Source organism: Mesocricetus auratus, unplaced genomic scaffold, assembly GCF_017639785.1.
Source record: "Mesocricetus auratus isolate SY011 unplaced genomic scaffold, BCM_Maur_2.0 Super-Scaffold_100010, whole genome shotgun sequence".
NCBI lineage: Eukaryota > Metazoa > Chordata > Mammalia > Rodentia > Cricetidae > Mesocricetus > Mesocricetus auratus.
The window spans coordinates 80,185,014-80,194,263 of record NW_024429194.1 but is presented as its reverse complement, the minus strand read 5'-3'; the positions used below and the strand labels follow the sequence as shown (position 1 = coordinate 80,194,263).

At 52.5% G+C, this 9,250-nt stretch overlaps 1 protein-coding gene across 2 annotated transcripts; it reads left to right on the top strand.

Annotated features, from left to right (window-relative positions):
* Positions 1-206: 206 nt before the first annotated feature.
* Positions 207-7,312, top strand: Upk3a (uroplakin 3A). Of its 2 annotated transcripts, XM_040752799.1 has the most exons (6): positions 207-309; positions 1,232-1,387; positions 2,328-2,607; positions 3,895-3,977; positions 5,539-5,671; positions 7,041-7,312. In XM_040752799.1, the coding sequence occupies exons 1-6, from the start codon at positions 258-260 to the stop codon at positions 7,198-7,200; spliced, it is 864 nt and encodes a 287-aa protein (XP_040608733.1). In that variant the 5' UTR covers positions 207-257; the 3' UTR covers positions 7,201-7,312. The 2 variants fall into 2 exon arrangements, with proteins under 2 accessions (XP_040608733.1, XP_005067112.2); XM_005067055.4 differs by lacking the exons at positions 2,328-2,607; positions 3,895-3,977.
* Positions 7,313-9,250: the final 1,938 nt, after the last annotated feature.

Genomic DNA, 9,250 nt, shown 5'->3' with positions numbered 1-9,250 from the left:
GACGACACCACGAAAGCATCAGGAGCTTTGGGGAAGGCGCAGAGATGGTCGGAAACCTTGGCTGATGGACCCCAGAACAGTACCGGTGGGAGGAGCACAGCCCTGTGCTCTATGCAAATATCACACTGAAAGGCTTTGGATTGACCCACCCTAGAGGGGCGGGGCGTGCCCTTGCAACTGGCAGGTGCTCTGGGCTGCACCAGGCAGGGTGTGCGCTGGCAGGTTGGAGGCTGTTGCTGAGGCTCATCACTTGGGCGATGCTCCTGCTCTGGGTCCTGCTGGCCCTCGGATGCCTGCAGTGTGGCTGGAGTAAGCCGGGGATGAGAACACCGGGAATTGTCCAGGGAAGCCTGAGAGGGGCAGAGACATGGAGTGGCACTGAGAACCTTATTTAGGAGATCTAGGAATAGGCGCTGATTCCGGCAATAGGGACACAGATGTTAGCAGCTGTACTAAGAAAAACAGCCCACATGGAAATCCCAGCACCCATTCATGGGCCAGCCTCAACCCTCTGAGGGGTGTTGCCAGAGAACACCATACAAGGACTACGAGAGCAGACCCAATCCTGCGGCGACCCCTTGGACTGGGGGAGGTGGAGGGACAAGTTCCTGGAGTGGGAGGGATGGCCCAACCTGGGATTGAGGTTTTTGTTTTTGTTTTTGTTTTTTTTGGTTTTTACAAGACAGGGTTTCTCTGTATTGTTTTGGAGGCTGTCGGTCCAGCCCGGCCTCGAACTCACAGAGATCCGTCTGCCTCTGCCTCCCGAGTGCTGGGATTAAAGGCGTGTGCCACCACCGCCCGGCCTGGGATTGAGTTTTTGATCCTTGTGGTTGAGGCAGGTATGGTGTGAGAGGGAGCCTGCAGGAGTTGAAGAGCCCTGAAATTCTGGACCTTACTGCCTTTCCTGTGAGGTTGCACTTCATGGGGGGCCAGTGGGGAGCCGCAAAGGGTCCTAGCACCTTGCGTGTTAGAGAGTCCGAGGGAAGAGAGTCGGATAGAAGGCGAAGAGCCCTGGGACAGAGAGACCTTATAGAGACAGACAGTGGGCAGCTGGCGTGGTGTAGGGATGTGTCTGGCTAGGGTGACCAGCAGGGTGGGCACAGGAGCACCTGTTGTTTCAGAGAAGTTTGTGGATTGGCCCGTTGGGAAGACCAAGCCCAGTGCAGGACATGCAATGGTTCAAATATATGTGTGCCCAGGGGTCAGCTCCCACCCTCGTTGCCTTCACCAGCTGTGAGTCTCCAGCCCCAACTGGCCAGTGTGACCTTTGCCACCAACAACCCCACCCTCACCACCGTGGCCTTGGAGAAACCTCTGTGCATGTTCGATAGCTCAGAGCCACTCAGCGGCACTTATGAAGTTTACCTCTATGCCATGGTCGACTCAGGTAAGGGACCTGTTTCCCTCTAAAAGGGTCCTTGACGGGGGGGGGAGGCTGGGTGATGGGACATTGCATGTCTGTGTAGGTCTGGGACCCCTTGCTCATCACTGCCCATGCACACACAGACACCACTGTGGCTATGGCCCCAGACCCACACTTGCCCTGGTATCCAGGCTGGTGGGAGGAGACACACTAACTTCTAAGCGCCTGCCCAGCACAAGCTGCCTTGCCCACTTTAGAGCCCATGTCTGCAAGCAGCATGCAGCGTATTACAGCAGAGCAGGGGATCAAGGCAGGGATGCGGGGGGGCCCTCTCTGGGGCTCCTACAGTTATGTTCTGACCTCACTGACCTTTGAACCTAGGTCATTCAGGGTTTTCCCCATGACTGCCCACCCCCAGACCCAGCCCACAGCCCTTCAGTGCAAACTCCTGGGTTTGGGGACCCGGTACCCACTAACAACCTTCTGATGTTTCCCAGCATTCCATCCTTGCAGCAGGCCTCTATTGCAGGCTATGGGTGCCCGCTCTGTGCAAACCCTGGGGTATTTTACTGCCATTTCACAGAAGTCCAGAGGCCAGAGATGTCAAGTGATTTGTCCAAGTCGTCCATGTAGTAAAGAAGAAACATGAGATTCAATATGGGTCCAGCCATATGCGCCTTGGCATCATCCCACCCCTTCCCGTTTTACAGGGGGAAAGAATCCAGGGCTGCCAGCTACAGGTGGCAGAGGTCTGTTGGTCTGGGGGTTACAGGGCATTGCAAGACAGAGTGAGTGAGAGACTAACCCACACCTCACAGTGACGTGCTCCTGGGCCAGCTGCACCGTTACCACTGAACTTGCACATGTCAGTCATCCTGGGAAGATTTGGGCTGGGGGGGGGTGTTTGATGGGTGACTACTGAGTTGGAATGGCCAGGGTCCTGACTCCCAGCATGCCCCTGCAGCCAGCTCCAGGAATGTGTCTGTACAGAACAGCGCTGGGACTCCACTGAGCACCACCTTCCGGCAAACCCAGGGTGGGAGGTTGGGACCCTACCAAGCTGCGGCCTTTGACTTGACCCCTTGTGGTGACCTGCCCAGCCTGGATGCTGTTGGAGATGTGACCCAGGCCTCAGAGATCCTGAACGCATACCTAATCAGGGTGGGCAACAACGGGACCTGTCTTTGGGACCCCAACTTCCAGGGCCTCTGCAACCCACCTCTGTCAGCAGCTACTGAGTACAGGTGGGTGTAAGGGGCTGCGGGAGGACAGGAGATCCAAGGAGGGGACAAAATGAGGGAAGCCATACTTCTCAGAGCTTTGGCGCAGGGACCAGGTCATAGTCAGGGTGGCTTCCTGGTTTGTGGCATGCACACAGACACCCAACAGGACCCTGCTTGGCACCTTGCTCTGCAAGCACAGTTCAAGCCCATTCTCTCTTCCTTTCCCTTTTTCCTTCTTCCCTTTTCCCCTCCCTCCCTATCTCTTCCCCACCCCCTCTTCCGCTTTGAGATAGACATTTATGTATCCCAGGCTGGGCTTGAACTCCTAAACTGTCCGAATGATGGGGGTGTGTATTGCTATGGCTTCGCACGTGCTGAACATGTGTCCTTCCACTGAGCTACAGTCCCAGTCCCTAAGGGGGCTTTGATTTTAAGGCTCACTAAGCTACAGGCTGTAGATGAATTAGTTCTCATCTCAGCTTATCAGTCTATCCAATCCACTGTTTAAACGGAGACTTAAGTGGACTATAGATCTTGCCATCTCGCTTTGTCCTCCCTTCTGATTTGTTTGGGGGATTATTGCACCTAAAACAGCCCTGATCTAAGGGAAAACAGGGATTGGTTTTGCAATCAGGCTGTGTAGAGTGAAGCCTTTTCCTTGCCAGTCGCTTTGGGTTTTCCCCACCAGTCGCCTGGGCTCTGCCGTGTTGTAGTCCCCATATAACACACAAGCCGCTGTATTAATTATGAAGCTGTTGGCCTTGCTTGTTTCTTACTGGCTAGCTCTGACTAAAGTATTAACCCATCTAAGTATTTACCGGACGGACATCTTCTCTGGCAGGCTACGTGATGACTCCCGTGTTTCTCCTACCCAGAGTCCTCCTGGACTCCTAGTCCCACCTATCTTGCTTCCCTATTGGCCAACAGTGCTTTATTGACATATACACAGGGCTTTCCCATCAAGGCTGCCTTTCTAATTCTCTTTGTGACCCCCCAAGGACCAGAACTGCTAGAAGGATTATGGATTAACACCCAACAGGGGTACAGGTGCATAGAATAAAGGGGGGCTCCCAGAGGAATGCTGAGCAATAGCTCCAATCACAAAGGTTTCCCAAAGCAGGTGCAGTCAAGCTGGGGAAGGACCCAGGGGATATGTGGTCAAGTTCAGCAACCTCCTGTTGTCCTGACCCCTCCCATAGCTGTCTCCTGGAAGTCCTCCTGTGCCCCCCCATGGCTCTCCTCCCTCCTGTTTCTTGTGACTGGGCACACAGGATAGGTGAAAGTCGCTCTTAATCCATCTTCTTCCAGGTTCAAATACGTCCTGGTCAATGTGTCCACAGGCCTGGTGCAGGACCAAACACTATGGTCAGATCCTATCCGTACCAACCAGCGTAAGTGTGTGCTGGGGGGGGGGTGGCAAGTCAGTTCTGGGGTACTCCTTAAGGAACCCCAGGAATGCAGGGCCAGAGATGGATTGAGAGGAGAGTTGGCTGTCCCTGGGGAAAGTCGCCCAAGCAACTAACTGGCCATTGTGCTGTTTAACACAATGTGTCTTGAAATACTTTCGCCTATGAACTATCCCTTCCCTCTTCTATCCTTGAGATTGGTCCAGGTTGGGTGTATTAAAGTCGAGGTCACCTGTCTGGATCCAGAGACGGTCATCCCGTGGACCCTCACAACAGCAAACATTCATGACAGCACAGGATGGTCCAAAGACTGGAGACTAAGTGGAGGAGCTCAGAAGAGCCATGCCTTTCCTTACTCAGAGCCCTTTGTACCCCTGAGGCAGGCAGCAGGGGCTAAGAAGCTGCAGAGCAACTGAGGCCATGCTTGTACCCCTCTAGGGTTCTCAGTAGGGATGCGGGGTCCAGGGAACATCCATGCTATGCAGAGATAGACCAGATGATCATGACTCTGCAGGACCCCAGCACAGAAACTCTCTGCCTCCTATTCCAGTTCCAGCAGGACTAGGGCCACATGAGGCAGGCCAGGGCTCCAGAAGGTTGCCTGAGTTCACACACTACTGAGGGGCATGGAGGAATGTGAGGTAACTTGGGTGGATGAGTGTGCGAGTGTACATGACTGTGGGTGTGACTGAATTACTTGTGAGTTCCAGTATGTGGTGTGTGTCTGTGGTTTGTGTGTGGTTGTGGAGTACATGGTGTGTGGCATACATCTTTGAGTGTGTAATGAGTGTAGTATGTCTAAGTGTAGTGTATTTTCTGTATGTTGTGTGTGGGTATATGCAGCATGTCTGTGTTGCTGGATGACCCCACCCATACTCCCTCCCTGCCACACCTCCTGTGACATTCCTATTTACTGTAGTCTTGCTGAAACAGCCTTTAGATCTTTAGAGCTGAGTCCTGGCTCTAAGCCTGGCCTCTGTCCCTCACACAGTGGGCACCTCCACCTCCTTGTCTGGCCAGTTTGGCAGAATCCCTCTAGGGACTCTGGTGGCATCAGCAGACCCAGCACTCCTGGAGCCAGTCCTGAGGGTTGGCCTCTGGGGATCAGTGTGTATGGGACCACCTAGAACTGGGGTACCAGAGTGGAGTGTGAACCCAGAGTCAGGTCTCCAGGGATCTGTGTAGACAGTGCCACAAATTGCTTGCTCGCTGTAGGACCCATCCATTGTTTCCAAGGGCGACACTAGCCAGAAATAAGGAGAGCCACATCCCCTCTGAGCCCTTTGCTCAACTTTATTTTATTTAGAATACGTTTGCCACCCTTGTCACCAGAAATCTTGAATTAGTATAGAACTAACCTTATGTAAGCAGAGGAAGTAACCAGAGACGCACAGAGAGGCCATCAGTCAGCCTGGGAAGAGCAGTTACTGCCCTGGGTACTAGGTCGCCCTGGATTCCAGGCAGCCAGGGCAGGGGATTCCTGTCCCTGGAAGAAGATCTGGGGTGGGGCATTTTCTGGGAAATAAATGGCTGTGGTCTTCTGCAGCTACCCCCTACTCGGCCATTGACACATGGCCGGGCCGGCGGAGTGGAGGCATGATTGTCATCACTTCCATTCTGGGCTCTCTACCCTTCTTCCTGCTTGTGGGCTTCGCTGGAGCCATCGTCCTCAGCTTTGTGTGAGTACTGCCAGCCTGAGACAGGGCAACACCTTCCCCAGGAAAGACTCAGCACGGGGGCCGCTGAGATAGGGCAGGGGGTGGAAGCCAGGGGCTGCCTGCCATGCCCCCGGTGAAAGCGAGCAGAGCCCTGGGATTTCAAGGTCAGGTCATTCACCAGGGGAAGGGAGGACTCAGGTGTATCCCAGCTTGAGGGCAGTGGGCCCATTTGTATCTCAGTTCTTGGGCTGCGAGTGTAGCTCAGTGTAGCACTTGTCTAGTGTGTAGGAGGTTCTGGGTTCACTCCCAACATCCAGCAAAAAAGGAGACAGGCTTTATCTGTGACGGAGTTGTGTGACCTCAGCAAGGCATCCAGGTCCTCGGTTTCCCAATCTGGAAAATTAAAGAGACAATAATATGCACAACAGAGTGGTAAGGGTCACCTGGGCTCAGCCCTGTGAAGCCCTCAGATCAGTGCCCGGGTGCTGTTATTTAACTCACCCACTCAGGTGGGGAAACTGAGGCCTGGTAATGGGGCGGACATCTCAAGGTCAAAGCATGGGCCTGGAACCCCGGGTATCTGACTGCAGTAGCCTGGGAGGGTGGGGCAGGGCATAAATCAGCACACTCCTCCCCAAGCCTGCAGTATGCTCACTAGGGAATCCGGAAGCAACAGGAAAAAGGGGCTGGAAGCAGCAGCAGGCTGGCTTTCAGAGGAGGGATCAGCAAGAGCAAGCTCCTCACACAGGAGTGGATTCTGGCTCCATGCAGCATGCTGCTCAGCCCAGCCCCAGCAAGCTGAGGGAACTGGGGGGTCCTGGAAACTGGCAGGGGTTCTATGAGGGTGGGAAAGCTTGTCTGGGCAGGTGAAATTAACTGCATCCCAGAAGCTAGCCAGCCTGGAATGGGCTCAGAGAAGGGCAGTGAGACCCAGTAGTCCACGGGCACTTCAGTTAGCAAAGCACCTATGATAAATGACAGCAGCCAACAAAAGTCACTGTCCGGCTGCCAGCTGGCCTGTGGCTATGTCTTTCTCTCCCTTACTGTTTCATCCCATGTGCCTCTTTCAACCCATGATGCTCCTTCAGGATCAGGGTATGTCTGCCCCCTCCTCGAGGAAGCCACTCTGTGTGATCACGCCCCTGACGACCAGGGCACTTTGAGGACCTGGAACAGTGACCTCCAATGCTCCAGCTTGCAGGCTATCCTCATAATTTCAAGAAGGGTGACACTTCCTCATTCCTAAGGTCTCACACACAACGAGGACTCCAATACCCTGGAGATTACATCCTCAAAGGCAATGTACTATCAAAGTTAGGCCCCTGAGCAGCTGCAGGGGTCCAGGCTCGCTCTGCTCCCCTAACCCTGGCTCTCTCTTTCTCTCGGTCAGGGACATGGGCAGCTCTGATGGGGAAACAACACACGACTCACAGATCACCCAGGAGGCTGTCCCCAAGACCCTGGGGACCACTGAGCCTTCCTACACATCTGTGAACCGAGGCCCACCCCTAGACAGAGCCGAGGTGTTCACCAGCAAGTTCCAAGACTGAAACAAACTCCAGCCCCAGGTTGTGGGCTCCACTCAGCCCGGTCTTGTATGCAGTGATGATGTTTATGCTCTGACCAGACCAAAGGTGAAGCAAGGCTTGTTGGTTCAACTTCATGAAAAGGCTTAATAAAATTAAAATCTTAAGTGAGAACGTCTAGAATGAAAGCGCAAGCAGGGGATGGATATAGGAGTGACATCGAATTGAGGGGCTGGACACTGGGTCTCAGGAGGGCAGGACACTGTTGTCAAAAAAACTATGGTGGTGAGAGCCTGTGAGTTACTCAGCTCTCAACCCTGAGTCTCCCCGGCTGTTAAATGGGCTGCCGGGCCGGGCATTGGTGGTGCACGCCTTTAATCCCAGCACTCGGGAGGCAGAGGCAGGAGGATCTCTGTGAGTTTGAGGCCAGCCTGGTCTACAAAGTGAGTTCCAGGACAGCCTCCAAAGCTACAGAGAAACCCTGTCTCGAAAAACAAAAAACAAAAACAAACAAAAAAAAACCCACTAAATAGAAAGGGGGAGGGAGAGAGAAATAACAGGCAGATAATGGATGGATGGATGATAGACAGTAAATAGAAGATAGAGAAATAGATTATAGACGATGAATAGACAGATGATACCTAAGTAGATAGACAGACAGACAGACAGATAAATGATGAATAGACAGATGATACCTAAGTAGACAGACAGACAGACAGACAGACAGACAGATAGATGATGAATAGATTGGTAGATGATAGATGACGGATGACAGATGATAGATAGGTAGATATATCATAGATAGATAGATGATTGATAGATGGGTAGATAGAAAGTAAAACATTATCAAATCAGGTACTCAAAATACCCAGCAGGAACCGGCTAGAGAAGCCCTTTAAGCATCCATCTTGGGTTTCCCAGGAAGAGCCCTGGGCAGAGTGAAGGCCCCCCTGAGATGAGGCTTCCCAGTGAAAGAACAAATAGCAAGAGTGGGAGATGATGTCATCAAATTGGGTCCTCACAGTGTCCAGCAGAAACTGGGGAAGTTGAGGCAGTCAGCTGGAGAGCTCCCAACTGGCCCTTCTCTCCAAGGCTGAACTTCCAGCCACCCGTTCCCACCACAGGCATTTTTATACCTTGAGATTAAACAGTAGTAACCCCTTGGGAATGGTTTATGTTCTAGCTGTTCCATCCTTCCTGTCACAGTCAGAGGGCAGCGCATCCCCAGACAAGGGGCCTTGGAGGGTTCTCGAGACAATCACACTGGAATCTGACATGGGATGGGGGTGACAGCAGGTTTCCAGAGTTCAAATAGCACATGACAACTGAACAGTGTAATTACAGGTTCCCAAACCAGAAGGAAGACGAGGAACCAGTGGATCAGACTGTCACAGAGCAAGCCTAAGAGACTGCAGGTCATACAGGGAGCTGGGAGGGCACCAGGCCTGCCTGTGCTCATGCATGCATGGAGGGAACTGTCCTTGCCCTGGGTCTGGGTTCAAATGACTCACTACTCTTTTCTGAGCCACATACCAAGATGCTTCCCTTTTGGGGATGTGCAAAACAGGTCCCAGCCCACTAGAAACCCTCATCACTAGAAGAGGAACTCAAGGGTGCTTATGGTAGGAAAGTTACTTACAGCTCAAGGAAGGCCTTGCACACACAGCTAGTGGTAGCCCCAGTGACAAGATTCTTCTCCCCGGGCAACTGTAGAACAATAGATGTTTGTGCCCCTCATGTTCAACTCCTATGTGGAAGTCTTGACTGTCAATGCGTGATATTAGGGTGGTGTAAATGGAGGTTTCTCTCCCTGCTGCCAGTTCCTGAATAAGCACTCTAAGGCTTAATATTAATCATAATTGTTTGGTCAATGGCTCAGGCATATTACTGATTAGGTCTCACAATTAAATTAACCCATTTATTATTCTATCTTTTATCATGAGGTTTGTGACTTGCTACCTCACATCTTGATTCTCCAGTGGCTACATATTGACCGCCTGACTCTCTCCATTTGTATGTTTGGATTTCCCACCTGGTTCTATTTTGCCTGGTCATTGGCCAAAACAGCTTTATT

Excerpts from the sequence above, each read along its gene's own strand:
- Upk3a (XM_040752799.1), top strand. The coding sequence starts at position 258 with ATGCTCCTGCTCTGGGTCCTGCTGGCCCTCGGATGCCTGCAGTGTGGC. Across the intron at positions 1,388-2,327 it reads CTATGCCATGGTCGACTCAG|CCAGCTCCAGGAATGTGTCT; the intron begins GTAAGGGACCTG and ends ATGCCCCTGCAG. Across the intron at positions 2,608-3,894 it reads TCAGCAGCTACTGAGTACAG|GTTCAAATACGTCCTGGTCA; the intron begins GTGGGTGTAAGG and ends ATCTTCTTCCAG.